Source organism: Enhydra lutris, unplaced genomic scaffold (assembly GCF_002288905.1).
Source record: "Enhydra lutris kenyoni isolate GAN:26980312 unplaced genomic scaffold, ASM228890v2 scaffoldscaffold10, whole genome shotgun sequence".
NCBI classification, from domain to species: domain Eukaryota; kingdom Metazoa; phylum Chordata; class Mammalia; order Carnivora; family Mustelidae; genus Enhydra; species Enhydra lutris.
Genome location: NW_019154094.1, coordinates 9,370,369 through 9,385,973, shown reverse-complemented (window position 1 = coordinate 9,385,973; position 15,605 = coordinate 9,370,369). Strand labels below are relative to the sequence as shown.

At 58.4% G+C, this 15,605-nt stretch overlaps 3 protein-coding genes across 3 annotated transcripts in view; all 3 read right to left on the bottom strand.

Annotated features, from left to right (window-relative positions):
• Positions 1-20: 20 nt before the first annotated feature.
• On the bottom strand, positions 21-5,398 carry LOC111144334 (RNA binding motif protein 15B). The gene is given in 2 exon segments (XM_022498588.1): positions 21-3,743; positions 3,745-5,398. Coding segments are annotated over 2 exon segments (2,691 nt in total). The 5' UTR covers positions 5,365-5,398; the 3' UTR covers positions 21-2,672.
• A 2,252-nt stretch (positions 5,399-7,650) lies between these two features.
• Positions 7,651-11,353, bottom strand: LOC111144022 (mesencephalic astrocyte derived neurotrophic factor). The gene is made up of 4 exons (XM_022498086.1): positions 11,201-11,353; positions 10,343-10,470; positions 9,486-9,627; positions 7,651-8,080 (listed from the first exon to the last, which is right to left on the bottom strand). Exons 1-4 carry the CDS (start codon positions 11,283-11,285, stop codon positions 7,896-7,898), a joined length of 540 nt encoding a protein of 179 aa, XP_022353794.1. The 5' UTR covers positions 11,286-11,353; the 3' UTR covers positions 7,651-7,895.
• Positions 11,354-14,991: 3,638 nt separating this feature from the next.
• Positions 14,992-15,605, bottom strand: part of LOC111144134 (dedicator of cytokinesis 3) — a 588,346-nt gene continuing 587,732 nt past the window's right edge. Inside the window, exon 53 of the mRNA XM_022498293.1 lies at positions 14,992-15,501. Within this exon, the coding sequence (XP_022354001.1) occupies positions 14,992-15,501 (510 nt within the window). The remainder of the gene's footprint in view (positions 15,502-15,605) is intronic.

Genomic DNA, 15,605 nt, shown 5'->3' with positions numbered 1-15,605 from the left:
GGGGTGGAGCTGGGAACCTCCGCCAGGGAAGCTGAGTTCTGGTTGGCTTGACAACACGCCCTGAGAGGCTCAGGAGACATCAGCCCTCTTTCTTACTATACCAGGGCTTAATTAAGATCGGAGTGACTTAGGAGAAACATGTACAATACCAGCAAACAATGAGGCAAAATTTGCTGTAGGTGGTTTTTTGGCCTTTAAGTGACACGTCAGACAGGACCCGAACCCCCAGTTGGAAGCTCTGGACGCCTGCAGTGCAACTGCTCGCTCTCTGGGGCAGGCAGAAATCAATCAGAGCCTTGACCACCCGCCCTGCTAGTCTGTCAGAGAGTTCACAGAACCTGCTGTGTCTTAAGAGCCAGAGGAAGGAAGTGGTTGAGAAGAGGGTCCAAGGAAGAGGAGCAGGAGGAAGGTCACACGGGCCGTGGTTCTTTACCACAACTAATTCTTCTGGGGGCCAGAGAACACCTATCCCTGAGGAGTAGACAAGGCAAGGTTTGAAGTGTCTTCTCCAACCAGGTTTCCTAGCAGGTTTCCATCTGGGGATGCTGCTGGGCGGTGTAGGATTCTGGGTTCTGAGCACCCACTCTGAACAGCCCAGAGAAGTCTTAGACTGCACATGCAAGGCGACTCTGGCCTGTGTGGGACCCAGGCATTTCTCGAAGAAAGCAGGGAGCCCTGCAACGTGCCTTCAAGCCAGCCCTGGCTTGTTCGCTCTGAGCGAGGCCCGCTCCTGCCTCTGGCAGTACAGGCTTCCCTGGGATGGCGGAGCTGTGCTCTGCTGAGTCCCCCACGGACTGGCTCAGACCCCTAGCCGTTGTGGCCACAGCGCAAGCACGAACTCAAACGCGCTTAACGCTTCCTTCGTTCATGGTTTCTCTTGTGAACGTGCCTGTTCTCTCATGAGCACCAGCTGTGGCCCAGTGAGCAGTACCTCCCCAGGCACCTTCCCCTGTTGATTTTAAATCTCCAAGGTCTCAAAAAGCCACCCCTTTCCCTGTAGAGGCAGGTATCCTCCAGGCAGTCCACACAGCTTCAACCTCTACCTCAGGACAGTTTCTCTCAAAGCATCCCAGCTGTCACCCGTGTTCCTTTGCATGGGCTGGGCCGGGGACCAGGCCCAGAGAGTGGTGGGCCCAGCAGAACCTGGAGTTCCTGGCCAGTTGCCTCATTTCTCTTACTGAGGCTGCTGTTGGCCCCCAGCTGTGACAGCGATCCTCACGAACACTCTGAACAGTGTATGTGGACTCTGTTCTATGTGACAACTGTTTATGACTGACTGGGTTCCCTCCCTGGTCCCCAATGGTGCTGGCTTCATTTGCCCTCTGACCTCATTAGGGACCAGGGATGACCGTATTTTACTCTTTCCCGCCATCTTTCCCTCCCAGCTGGAGGATGCCTCCATATTCCTCCCCAGCTTGGCTTGATTGGCCTGACTAGCACTGCCCCCAACACCTTGGCACCTGTGACTTCATTTCCCCACAGAAACACCTCCCAGTGGTCCCACCTCAGCAGCAGGGCAAGAGGCCAAGGCACACGCTCCCACCTTATGCCTGGGAAACAGGTACGTCAGGTAAGAGCATCTTCCTAACCTCCTGTGCTCCCTTACAGTGTTGCAAAAATTCTTCAGTGCAGGGGTTCAGTGTCCCCTAAAAAGCCTAGCCCCCAAACAAGAAAGGAAGAACCAGAATTCACAAACACTGGGTAAATTTCAAAAATTAGCCAAAAGCAGCTTCTTTCCACCCTCTGTTCTGGCATCTGGCCTCCAGTGTCCCCGGGAGTCCGAGGCAGCTCTGCCTCCAGCTGGGTGTTCCTGCGCTGCCGCAACAGCCATGTTAAGGCTGAACAAGAGGGGGAGCCTGCGTCTGATCTGTGACCCTGTGGCATCAGTACTGTACTGGTCCCCCCCCTCCCCGCTACAAGACCACACGACTGCTCAACACTACCTGCTTCCAAAAGGCCCCCAAGATTGGGCGTGGTGGGACAGTCACAGCTCAAAACGAATGGACAGTGCAGGAAACAAAAACTCAAACCACCAAAGGCTATAGAGCTTAGGCTCACGGGCTCTGCTCAGGCAGGCAGGGCAGGGTCCAGAGGCAAAGTGAACCTGCTCTCGGCCAAGGCTAAAAACAAATGTGAACGTAGTCCTGACTGGGCCCAAAGAGCTGAGGGACTGAGCCACCAACACAGCAGGACTCGGGGCTATACCTGGGCTGCAAAGCTGACGTAGGGCATTTGTGTGCATGCAGTAGGGAAAAGTCTTCCATTCACGGAGGAAAAACTTGATTAAACCAGGACTCTGAACAGGATTAAAAATCCATCCTCTGACAAAGGCTTTACTGACAACTTTCCATACAGTTAGTCAAAAAATAAAAAAAATACAGAACACAGCAGACAGTATCTTGTACACTAGAAATCAACGTGACAGGAGTCCCTTTCTCGTTGCTGTAAAAAAACAAAACAAAACAAAAACAACAAACAAACAAAAACCCCCCCCGGAAAACTAAGAACTTAGTTTTGGTGGGGGTCAGGACTCTGGTCCCCCATCCAATGAACCAAAATAACCCAGCAGAGAATTCAAACCAAGGGGATAGGATGTGGGGAGGGAGTGGTGATCAGATTTTTAAAATAATTGCTTTTTGTGACACAAATGCGGAGCTGCAAATAGGTCTGGGCTAGGCAGTGTCTCTTACTATAACTATCACCATGTGTTCTTCCTCTAGCTTGCCCAATGTCCTCAGTGCTGACTGGAGGTACTGCTGTGAAAAGTCGCAGGGTGGGAAGGCATAGAGCATGCCCGTGCTGTCTCTGCCCTTGGACCCACCCACCGGCAGGCTGATCACCCCCGCTGCCTGCTTCTGTTTCAAGTAGGAGACCAGGTTCCTGAGAAGCCGCCTCTGTAGGCCTGGCTCCACCGCGGGCATCCCCTCTGTGCCAGGCCCGCTGGGGGTCGCCTGGGTGGCGAGGAGCACCGCATAGCCGTTGGGGCTCCCCTGCTTGATCCGACGCGTGACCTCATCGAGCTTGGGCTGGTCCAGGCGCAGACGCTGCGCGATCTTCAGCTGGGTCAGCTTGCTCCCGGAAGTGTGGTCTTTGAGGAGGCCAGTGATGACCCCCTGGTCCCCCTCCAGGATGTGCATAGATGTCGGGAAGCAGCTGTTTTTCAACACCAGGAGCCCATTCCAGCCCAGCTGCAGGGTCTGGGCATACTCGGAAAGATTCTTGAGCTTTTTGGTCTCATGTTTTGGCTCTTCCAGAGGCTTGGCCTCAGCCTCAGCGGTCCGATGATTGCGCTCGCTCTCTCGTGTCTTCTTCCCATGAGAAGAGTCTGGAGCCTCATGGTGGTGGTGGTGGCTCCGCTCCTCAGCCCCATGTCTGCTGTTGCTGAGGGAGTTGCTGCTGCACTCCTTGGTCCCCTCACTGGAGTGGTTCTCCTTACGGCTGCGCTCAGGAGTGCGGTCAGAGCCCCGGTCCACCTGCGGCCCACCACCCTTGGTCCTGCTCCGTTCCTCGTAAGGGGAGTGGGTTGTCCTCCCTCGGTCACTGGAAAGGCTCCTCCGCTTCCGCCTCTCCTCCCAGGGCTTGGGCAGGCCCCGGTCCCCATCTCCCCAGCGTTCCCCACTCCGGCTGCGCACTGACCGGCTGTAGCCCTCCAGGCTGTTCCGGCGGTCAGAGCTTTTACTAGGGCTGGTCCAGTCCCCTTCCAAAAAGGTCCGGTCTCGGTCCGAGTACAGGAGGTGGGGGGGGGGTCCTATCCCGCACCCGTAGGTCTGCATCCAGGTTTCGGTGCCGGGTATATCCGTCGGGCAGCAGCTCATAATGCACAGGGAGGGGTGAGGGCTGGTACTGCTGGGGATACCGAGTCTCCTCTGCTTTGGCAAAATCCACACGCAGCCTCCGGTCTGGACCACCCAAGGGAAAGCCTCTCATTTTTGCACAGGCGGCCTGAGCTGCATCCAAGCTCTCGTACTGGATGTAAGCAAAGCTATCTCCCTTGACGTGATCAATGGTCCGAATGCTCCCAAAGCGGTCAAACTCCCGGGCCAGAGCGGCCAGTGAGGTGTTAGGTCCCAGGCCGCCCACCCAGAGGCGAGTGGTGGGGTTGGCCTTGCCATAGCCTATCTTAATGGGGTTTCGGCCAATCACCCGGCCCGACATGGCCACCTTAGCCCTGTGGGCCATGTCTAGGTTCTGGAACTTGAGGAAGGCATACGCACCACCCTGGCCACGGGCAGGTCTCTTAATGACCACTTCCTCAATGATGCCGTACTTCTCAAAGGCCCGCCGCAACTCCACCTCAGACACGCTGTGGTCCAGGTTCCCGATGAAGAGGTTGCGCGTGGCCCGCTGATCATCTTCAGGCATCAGGTCCTCCTCACACACAGCAGGGTAGCCGTAGGGGCGCCCGCGGTCGTCATACAGCCCGTAGTAGTCCAGGGCCCGCTCCCGGGATAGTCCCACTGCGGCAGCAGCGGCAGCATCCAGGGCAAAGGCTGCTGCAGCGTGGCGGGCGCGGGGCTCTCGCAGCGGCGGGGCGGCTACTGGGGACAGCGAGCGCTGCTTGTACTGGTAGCCGCCGTGCAGGGGTAGGTAGCCGAGCGGGTCGGCGGGCGTGGGCGGCCCCGGGGGCGGCGTGGAGGCGGCAGCGCTGCTGCTGCTGCTTCGCCGGCTGCTCCCGCCGCCGCCGCCGCCGCCGCCGCCGCCACCACGCAGGTACACGGGCTCCACCTTGAGCGGCCGGTCGTAGAGCAGCAGCTGGCGGGCCAAGGCGTGCTGGCGGGCCTCGCGTGCGTCCTGCGGGTGCCGGAAGTTCACGTAGGCCACGCGGCCCAGCTCCGGTGTGTGCGACAGGCGCAGGCTGATCTCGCCGAAGCGCTTGAACTGGTGGAAGAGCCGGTCCTCGAGGTGCTCGGCGGGCAGCGCGGGGCTGAGGCTGCTGATGAGCAGCGTCTTGTACTCGGGCGCGGCTGCCGAAGAGCCGGGACCCGCGGGCTCAGCCCCGGGAGGTGGCGGAGGTGGTGGCAGTGGAGACGCGCGGGGTGAAGCACCTGAAGCGCCTGGGTCCCCGGAGGCCTTGCCGCCGCGTCCCCCGCCGCCGGCGCCCGAGCCCGAGGAGCGGCCGCTGCTCGCACGGTGATTTGCGTCCCCGGCGCCGCGGCCGTCACGATGCCCACCCCCGCCGCCCCCGCTACCGCGGGGTTTGTCTCGGGCCCTCGCTGGAACGGGATGCTTGGCGCCGCCCGAGGCCTTGTGCGCCGCCCGCCGCCCGCCCGCCTCCGCCTCCCGTTCGCGCTCCCGCGGCCGCTTGGCCGACGATGACGAGCCGCGCCCGCTCGGGCTCGAGTCTCGCTCGCTCTGCCTCTTCATGGCGCCGGCGCGGCGGGCGGGCGGGCGGCCCGCAGGCCCCTCACAGAGGCGGCGGCGGCGGCCGAGGAGGTAGCGCCCCCGGCGCCGCCATCTTGGACAAAAGGACTCGGCGCGGCGGTGGCGGCGGGGCGGGGCGGGAGCGGCGCCCAGGGGCTGGGCGTCGCGTTATCAGGCTGCGCCGGACTGTCACGTGACCCCGCAGCGGGCGGAGCGGAGCTGCGCCGGCGGCGTCATCGGAATGCGCCGCCCCCATGTCACGTGACCCCCGGGCGTGCGAGCGAGAGCTGCCCGACAGCGAGCTCTGGCGCCACCGCGCGGCTAAGGGGCCGGGCTACGCGGAGATCCGGGACCTCGCCAGAACCCGGCTGGTTCGCCCTGTCTCCGACCCCGGCGGGCTGCAGGCCCTAGGCCTCTCGCTTCCGGCTCGGGGGTCCACGCTGCGTGGAATGGGAGTGGCAGCGTCTTTGGGCGCCGGGCTCCCTCGTCTTGACCCAGCGCGGCCTCTTTACGTGGCATCTCCCCAACCCGGCATCTCCATAGCATCTCCCGACTGTGGTCGGGGATAGGCAGGCGAGAGGACCTAAGCACGCTGCTTCCTAGGCCCCGTCCTGGACCCACATCCCGCAAAGCAGACATCCTCCGCGTTTACGTATCACGCAGCAGACCCCGGAAAGGCCGCGACGACCACGGGCTATGAGTGCAAAAGGCGAGGCCCGTCTGGGTTCAGAAAAACCCAAGCCAACAAACCTGCCGTTTACCGAATGGGAATAGTCTCCTTGGTGCCACAAGGGTCCACCCTCTGCTGCGGCCTCCCGGGCGGATAGTGGGCTGTAAGGGCAGCGCCAACGGAACCAAGGGCGGAGGCTAAATCCAGTAGTTACCACAGCTTGCACGCTTACCTCTCACTGGCTAGTGCCTCTCTATCCACCTCCAGGGTCAGGACCTCTTCTCGAGGTGAGGTGCAGCGGCGGGGAGAATCCTGCCCAGTTGCCCAAGCCCCGTTGGGAACGTGTCATCTCCAGAGAGCTGCTGGGCGCATCGCAGGACCTGACCCAACTTCTGCAAGGAAACCTTAGGGGTGGGGAAGAGCCTACCAGTTCTTTCTCCTCCCACGGTCATAAATAAAGCTGCTCTTGGAGCAGCTGAGGCAGATGCAAGGGGAAAGCTCTTATAAGAAACACCTGTTAACAGTTGCCTGATCGGAACACTTCCAGAATGAGTTAACCCTTTGTAGATTGCCTTGGGGGTCAGCCCTAGAGCAGTACTGGTTGGTTTTCCCTGTGCCTGCCTTCAGTGTGGCCTGTAGGCCACGGCTGTCCGCCTCCTAAGACTTCTGTCTTGAGGTGTGGATTTTCCCAGTACCTGGCGGGGCCTCAGGGCACTGCACTTGTCAGATCTTAATAGCCCACCTAATTCCTCCAAAGAAGGAAGTCTTGGCCTGAGAAGTAGCTCAACCTTCTTGCCCCCCTCCTAGAAACCTGGTGTTGAAGATACGAAATGTGGGACTGCTGCTGGCTCTCCTTAGTGGACGCCACAGCAGGTGGTGAGAAGGCCTATGGAGGCAGACTGAATTTAACAGCATAAACGATGTGATCTGAGATCTTCTTGGGAAGCACTGCTTTAGTCCTTCCCTTCAGGTGGTCTTGGCAACCCAAGAAGCAGAGGGGTCTCCACCAAGTCAGAGCTCATGCTGATAACTGAGTTTCCCAAAGCCAGTCCTGGAGAGGAGCTGAAAAACCAGACTCTGGGGACAAGACTTCATTGGTTGGACTTCTCTTGATCAACAAGGCAAAAGGCACCCTCTCACTGACTTTGTATAAACCAACCCCTGTAAGTCTTGCAGAACCCCAACTAGGCATCAGAAACTTGGGACTGGACGGTGGTGGGCAGAGGTAGCCAGGCCAAGAGCATGTCTAGAAACGTGAGGGTACTGAACACTGGCAGTTACTGAGGTCATCCTCTGAGAAGGCCCCACGAAAGCCCCTCCCTCGTACACCAGATTCAACCCCCTGTGCTCTGCACGAAGCCCCACAGCTTCTGACTCCTCTCCTGGGACTCCCACTTGAAGTCACCTCAGGGTGGTGCATCAGGCACAGCCTACTCCCGGGCTCCCCCCCCCCCCGCCCCTGACACCTCAGCCCGCGTCCTGCCCTGGCGTCTGCAGCCCTGGTTGCTGAGGGATGAATGTGACAATATTGGACAATTCTTTGTGAACTGGAAAGCATAAACTGGTGGGATCTTCGATAGGGTTGAAATCCCATTTCAGATTCACTTTAATTCTCCAAGGACAGCTAGAAATTTTCTTCCTTTAATAAAAAATTCCCAGACACACTTTGAAGTCCTAGAGTAAACCAGCAACAGAACAAAGTGAATCCCCCCAGGGGGGCGCTGGAGAGCCAGCTTCGTCAGGAAAGCTCCAGGCTTCACACCTGACATTGTCAGGAGCCCGCCTAAAAAATAAATTACAAAAAGGCTGTGGGGAAGACGCAGGTGAGCTGCTTTCCCCTCAGGTGCAGCAGGGACCAGGCCGACTACAAATCAGTCCGTGAACTGGCTGCCTTGGGGGCATATTTAGGCATCAGTTCATTAATCTTCCGGATGTAGTCAGACTTCTCTGCGCAGCCTTTGCACGTCTCCCCCCAGTCGTCCAGGATCTTCTTCAGCTCTTTGACCCGGAGCTTCTTCAGGTCCACCGTGCTCAGGTCGATCTGCTTGTCTGGAGGAGAAAGCAGGGAGAGCTGGTGGGAGTGGCCGCAGATACCCCCACCCGCCCCCAGCCCCAGTGCCAGGAAGGGTCACCCCTGTACAGCCCCCCAAGCCCTTAAAACAAGCAGCCCTACTGGCTGGAGGGGGACAAACATTTCAGACACCTGCAGTTGCGTGTCTGTGCTCACCGCCTCGACCTGGGGGAACTGGCTTGAGGCCCTTTCACCAGAAGGCCGGTCTCACCCAGGCAGCGTCCACCCGGACATGCAGTGCTGCCCAGGACTGGGACAGAGGCCACGTGGTCCTTATAGGACGAACCTTACAGAAGAAATGTGGTGTTGCTCCGCACCCCCCGCCCCGCCCAAGTGCCTTGACAACTAGTCACAGTAGAGATGAAGTCACTGCAGAGTGACAGCTCCAGGGTGACAGAGCAGACAGATCCCCTAGTTCCAATTTCCCCACACAGGCCCTGGTTAGGAGCTTACTCCCCATGACTTGTGAGCACAGAGAGACTGTGAGCCAACTGCTCCTGCCCCAGGTCCCTCTCAGGAGACTAGGCATCCTTGACACAAGTGGGCAAACACAGGCCCTTGGACACTCGAGTCACAATAAAATATGTTGGTTTTATAGAGAAGGGTAACTATTCCTGGTCCTGACTCTGAGGACCTGGCCTGCTTTTTTCCACCAGAGATCTGTTCGACAAGAGGGGTGCCGCAGCGCCCGGAACTCTTGGGCCTGCCTGTCTGCACACAGCATTTCTCTTCAAATAAAGATCACTGGGCCTTCAGCAGGATGAGCCAATTAAACCCAGGTCGGGCCACATCCCTTCTCCACTCAAACACCCATGTTGCCAGGGTCTGGGTGGCTCAGCTGGTTGAGCGTCTGACTCTCGATTTCGGCTCAGGTCATGATATCGGGGATCGTGGGACCAAGCCCCACATAGGGCTCTACGCTCGGTGGGGAGCCAGCTTGAGATTCTCCCCCTGCTCCCCCCTTCTCTAAAATAAATCAGTCTTGTGGGGGGAAAAAACCTCTCTGTGCCCCTGCAAACCAAAACCAAACAAAAGCACGTTCCCAACTTCACTCAGATTAAAGACCTAAAGCCAAATGTTCACCAGCCTGCGAGGCCCTGTGCCCTGCCCACCCGTCCTACACTGTGTCCTCTGCCTGCAATGCTCTTCCGTCAGCTCATCTCAGCTGATCTGCCGCCTTTGAAGTCTGCTGAGTGTCATCTCCTCCATGAGGCCTCTCCTGCCAGGTCCGTACCCCCGACCCCTCACTTGGCACCACCGGTCCACTCCACAGCTCACTGGCCGCGCTCGTCTCTCACCAGCCTGTCCCAGCTAGAAAGCCAGCTCCGTGAAGCCTGAGCATGAAGGCTCTGTGCTGATTCGGTAAGGACTGGCCACACTCACCATACTTGAGCTCACAGATCTGGCTGTCCTTCTTCTTGAGCTTCTCACAGACCTTCTCCACAGGGATGTGGTGAGCCAGGGGCTTGGACACCTCATTGATGATCTTAGTGGCAGCGTCATCTGTGGCCCCGATGTAGTAGCACTGCAGCAAGAGAGGACAGTGGCCTTCAGGCGGTTCCACCGGAGGGCCTTCTCCTCCGCAACACACTGACCGCTCAAAACCTCTCTCTCGGGCAGGGCCTCATGCTCCCACGCCCCGCCTGTACTGGCAGTCCAGTTCGGTCAGTGTAAACCTGGGCTCTCAGTACATGCCCAGTTCCAGAGTTGACAGCCTCCAAATAAGTTTATGAGTCACCAGGATTCAGACCTTTAAACAGAGACAGACAAACCAGCGACTGCCAGGGAAATTAAAGCTACAAAAGTCCTTGGTTCATTAGTAAGGCTCTTGTCCTCAATTCAGCCCTAGCCCCCCGCCCGTGCCCAGTTTGTTATCTTCTTGTGTCCTTGCTCATGGCCTCTCCTGCTCACAATGGCTGTTCCCTCTGCCAGAGATGCTCTTCCTCAGAGTCTTGACTATTCTACCTGCATCTACCTCTCCCCTCTCTGCCACAGCACCCTGGCCATTTTCTCCAGTACACTCATCCCATGGCATCATTTGCCCAACTGTCATTTCTCCCCACTGATCCCCCCAGTGCCCGGCACACAGTAGGTGCTTAGTCAATACTAACGTGATAAAAAACAGCCCAACTCCAGAATGCATGAAAGCACTCAAGTCCCACACCAGCACACTGACACAACAGCACACCTCCTGAGCACAAGTGGGCGGGGCCAGTCAGGGAGGGGAACCAGCTACTCACCAACCGATTCTCTTTGCCTCTTGCTTCCCGGCAGAATTTTATAAGTTCTTTTTCAATAGAGGACGGTGAGAATGTGACATCTCTGTCTTTGAGGTCCTGATAAAATCTTCCCAGATAGGAGATACAGACTGGAAAAGAGGGGGAAGGGAGATGCTCAGCAACCACCAAGTTGCACCCCAATCCATCAGGAGGGAACACGGTCAGCAATTTTAATAGGAGACACGGAGGTGAGTTTTTCCATCACCGGGGTTTCTCAAGTGCCCACAGGCCGATAGAACCCGGCTCCGGGTTGCTGGGGTCCCCTGGTACACCCAGGGCACGCGGGGAACGAGCATCACCAAATGACCCACACACGGCTCCTCCCTGCTCCTTCCACAAAGTTTATGCCGAGGCTGAACACGTGTCCTTGAGATGGACTCACTGTGACCTCATAAGAGGCCAAACCGGAGAGCGAAGACAAAAACGATCCAAATGCTTCTCATTTCCAAACACAACACCGAACCCCGAGGTGCGGCTCCGCAAGCCCACCGGACCCGGCGCGGTGCTCAAGGCTGGCCCTAGGGGCTCCGGACATGAGCCAGGGAGAGCCTCTGCCCCAGTGATGGGAAAGGACAAAAACTCCGGCGTTATCGCAATGTCAAGCCAAGTTTTCTCCACGATCTGGTCCCAACTTTTTCTTGTCGGACTAGCTTCCTAGGCCCGAGAGCTGTTTCCTAGGCCGGCGTCTGCTCCTTCTCGGGCGGACCCCGCTGGGACCGGCCGCCGCCCCCTCCCGTTCCAGCCCCGGCCTCTCGGCCGTTCGGCGGTGTTCAGCGCCGCCAAGCCAGCCTTGGCGCGCGGACCCCGGCCCCGCCGCACCTTCGCAGTCGCCCGGCCGCAACGTCCGGCCGCCCGGCAACACGCTCAGAGCAAGCGCCACCGCCAGCCCGTGCGTGGCCCACATCCTCCACCTCCTCCTCCTCCGCCGCCGCCGCCGCCGCCGCCCGACTGAACCGCGCCCGCCGTGAGGCGCTACCTCCAGGTCCCGGCCGCGCGCCGTAGTTCCCCATTGGCGGGCGGCCCCCGCGCCCTCCCACAGGCCGCGCTCCTATTGGTCCACGCGCCTGGGAGCCAGACCGGCGGCTCCACGCTGCCCTTTCCTATTGGCTGGTAGCGTCACCCGCCCTTAGCCCTAGACAGTTGTCGGCCGCTGATTGAACCAGGGCGTCCGGCCGGAAGCGGCCGCGGGGGCGGCGGAAGCGGCCCGGGACGCCATCTTGAGTAGGGGCAGCGGCGGTGCCTGAAGCCGGAAGTCTCGGGCTGGAGTGGGATACGGACGCAGGTCCGCGCCCCAGAATTATCCCAAGTACCCTCTGCTCTGGGCCTTACGCTGGCCCGAGAAGCCCCGAGGACTTCTCCTTCCGGGGTCCCGACTTGTGGCGCAGGCCAGCATCTCTGGCGTCAATCGCTGCCCAAAGGGCAGGCTTCGGGTGACGGTCCTTTCCATTTTTTAAAACGATCCCGAGTGGGGGACCTAGGCTTCGGGGAGCGCCCGCGAGTCCTGCCGACCAGGCCCGAAGGTGCGCATTAGGCCGGAGGCCGCCTTTTTCGGGCTGACCGGACACCAGCTCGGGTGGACAGACGCTGGGCTGGAGGATTTCCCATAGGAAGCAACTCCCCTCCCCAAGCTGCCGTCCCAGGCCCCAGGAAAGCGCCTGGCCTGGTTAAGCGCTGTCGGTGTGCGATCCGAGCTGGCCCGCGTCGGTGGGGAGCTAAAGGGCTGGACTGCCGCCGCTGGCGGCAACGCTCCGGGGGAATCCCTGGTTGCCGGGAGCGCCTCTTGAGTAGGTAGGGGCCCACCAGTCAGCGGACAGGCACTGGAGAGGGTTTCCTCTTTGCCTGTCCTCCATTCAGGTTCTGTCTCAAGGCAGGACTTTGGAAAGGCTGGCTCTGTGCTCTGGGCAGAGAGATTCCTATGGGGCTAAAGGGCTTGGAGCCCAGCGACGAAGATTGGAGAGGGGGCACTTGGGCTGCTCCCATTCAGTGAATTCAGTGAATTCAGTGGGTCAGTATCAGGTATTCATCTTTAATTCACATCACAGCAGTCAAGGGAGTGGGGAAAGGGGAAAAAATCAAGTGGCAGATATTTACATCTAAAATTCACATTACTTGTTGGATTTAGAACATGCTACCACAATATATACAGTAAAATACCTCTTGGGACACTAGTACAAATTTTTTTTTCTTTTAACTTTGCTTTCTGGTACAGGTAAGATAATTTTTAAATCACTTTTTTAAACATAAATACATAAAAGAAATGGTTAGAAGTCTTATTTTAAATAAGCACAGAATGCTGGAGGTTAAAAACACATTTATAGGGCTGAATACCAATTGGACATCACACTCTATACATTTTTTGCTCAAATTCCTGTACAAATACACAGCATTCAAATAAGTATTTACAAATAAGCTTGAAAGAATGAAAATCAGTGTTTCACAATCTTTTCGGAAGATTCTCATTTCTGGCCTCCCACTTCCCCTCAGACTGGCGTTCTCCAACAAAAGGGATTTGGATTATGTCCTTTTCATCCAGTTGGGGAAAATGGAAAGGGAAAACAAACCTCCTCACCTTGCATGAAAACGCAAGGCCAAACCAACCCACACTCCCCGCCCTACCATCCTGTGCCACCAGGTGGAGAAGGTCGATGTTCTTATGCAATGACTGCCTTGTCCAGGGATTGATGTTCAGAAGTGCCCTAAACTCTAAAGTTGCCCTCCCACCGAAGTCTCACACCCAGAGCTAGCCCCTGACCCTCTAACACTTGTGAACACCAGATGCTCCAGGCCTGCCCTCTGAGGTTGGGGCTGCGATGACTGATCCACTCTGCCTGGAGCCATCCTTACAGTATCGGGAAGGACCCACACTGGTGAGAAGCACCCCCCAGATGCCCTGAGGGTAATGCGCCCCTCCATCTTTCCCAATAGGTTACTTGCTGGCATTCCTGTTCAGTAAGCTGGCATTCGTGTACAAGAGAAGAACACCCTGGCCGGCCTTGTCTGTTTGGAAAGAGGGACTGTAGGGAAGGGGTGGGGGTCTAGGGCCCGGGGCCTGGCCACGGAGTCAGGCCTGCAGAAGAGAACTACAGGAGAACACACCTGTTCAACAAGGAGAAGGCCGCCTTGTGACCATCAAAGTTGTGAACTCAGGCAAATGAAAGAAAAATACTGTAGACTATTTTTTTTTAGAAGCACCCTGGTAAGATACTATTCCCGTCCCACCCTATCCCCCCAAATAATGAACCAAGAGGAAAATCAATGCCCTGACCTGAAAGAGTTTCCTATAAAGACACCACTGCCCTCTGCCCAACAGACTGGGGAGGCTGGAGAAAGTAGCCTCATGCCCGCCCCGAACCCTGAGTGGTGGTCCCCGTGGGCCTGGAGTATGTTGGGGGTGGGGGAGGGAGGCGCGGCGGGACAAGGGGCAGGGGCTGAGACGACAACTGCACTTGGCCACTTGGAAGAGGATAATTCAACCTGCTTGGCTCTCTGCTTCCAAAAGGGAGAGCTCCCTCCCACCCTCTTTACCCAGGAGCTTGCTGAACCTGACTGCGAGTCCTCAGGGCTGGAAGCCTGGCTGGGCAGCCAGCCCCACTGCTCAGAGGTAGTGCTGAAAATCCCTGATTCAGGAGCTGGACGACAGGCATTCTGGCCACTTCTGAAAGCTCAGAGGATTTCCGGCCCCTGCCACACCCCAGCCTCACTCCCATGCCAGCTCTTCTCTCAACATTTGGCCTCCTGGACCCCGGGGAGGAAGGTGCCTAGGGCAGTCCCTCTGGCTCCATACCCCCACTCAAACCCGAGAGGGTGGGAGATAACCTTTGCAGATCCATTCGCCAGCAGGGGGGTTCCTGCAGGGCATGAGGTGTACTGGGAGTGGAAGTGAGCAAATGGTCAGAAATAAAAGCGATGGAGGGAAAAATCCAAGGTAGAGTGGAAGGCAGGGCTGGCCCACGGAAGCCTGGCAGTGTGCCCTGGGCGTGCCTTAGGCCAGGTCACATGCCTGAGCTGGCAGGTTGGCCCAAGCAGCCCCTCAGGTGCACACTCCTGGATGGAAGAGTGGGCGGGTGGGTAGGCTTTTGTGCAAAACGGCTTGTAGCTCCCTTGTCCACCTGTGACGTGTAGTCCACGTGGTCCTTGCAATCCCTGAATACAACCATGAGCTCTTCTGTCCATGCAGCAGCGGAAGAAGTCCCTAGTGCAATTTCCATTCTTCTGTGCCTCTCTGCCCTGGAGGGAGGGCCTGGGCTCTGACCCCCGGGCCCTGCAAAGCTGCAAAGCAATTCTGTCTGTGCAATATCTCCGTATAGCTCCACGTGGTCTGGAACTGCAGGAGGAAGAAAGCATCTACTGCACAAAGGAAAGAAAGGAAAACCCATAGAAATGGAAACGTAGAAAATGAACTAAAAAGAGAAGCCACAACCCTTCATGCTGCTGTGGCCTCTGTACATGGCAACACACGAGTTCACGGCAGTAGAACGTAGACTCGGGGTGGCTCTCTCCTGAGTGCCGGGCCTCTCGGCTCCCTGGGGTAGGGGGGACTTGCTTCTCAGACCTGGAGTGGCTGGGCAAGCTGCTCACCTCGGGCGGTGTCCCCGCCGCCTCCCTGCCCCTCACTGTTCCCCGCGGCTGTGCTCCCAGGCCAGGCGGGCCTGCTCTTCCTTGGCGCTCCCAGGGGGCAGCGAGGCCTTGCGGTGCAGGCCCCGGGGCCGGTCTGCGTCTTCGCGAAGCAGCACGCCCTCCTCGTGCTCCAGGGCTGGCAGGCGGCTATGGTAGGGCTTGGGTGGCAGCGCGGGTGGGTCCATGGGGTCCTGAGGGACGACGCACCCGGGGGCTGAGTGGCTTCGGCATGGCTGGGCCTTGATGGAGTCCAGGACTGCGGACTCGGAGAGGCTGTAGTGGACAGGGAGGTAGGGTGGCTCGAGATCTTCGTCGGCGTTCCAGGCCTGGCTCGGCATGGAGTCCATGGTGTCGGTCCGAGGCGGGGCCTCCGAGGAGTGCCCAAAGTTACTCTCGCTCAGGGAGGACACGCCGCTGCTGGCGCTGCCCGACAGGGTAGAGTTGCTGCCATCCAGACCCGACTGGGGGCTCGTGGGGGAGGCCGGGATAGGGTGGAGAGGAGACTGCAAAGCAAAGGGCGGGCATGTTAGAACTTCTCCTGCGGACGGGTTGGCGGCTTGCTGCGTGGAGGAAGGGCCAGGTGCTCGCACTCATTGGCTGCCCACTG

What these genes read in the sequence shown, in the direction of transcription:
- LOC111144022 (XM_022498086.1), bottom strand. Translation starts at nt 11,285, where the DNA reads ATGTGGGCCACGCACGGGCTGGCGGTGGCGCTTGCTCTGAGCGTGTTG. An exon ending in GCGGCCGGGCGACTGCGAAG is followed by an intron (nt 10,471 to 11,200) that starts GTGCGGCGGGGC and finishes CCTCTTTTCCAG; the next exon opens with TCTGTATCTCCTATCTGGGA. An exon ending in GAGGCAAAGAGAATCGGTTG is followed by an intron (nt 9,628 to 10,342) that starts GTGAGTAGCTGG and finishes CTCTTGCTGCAG; the next exon opens with TGCTACTACATCGGGGCCAC.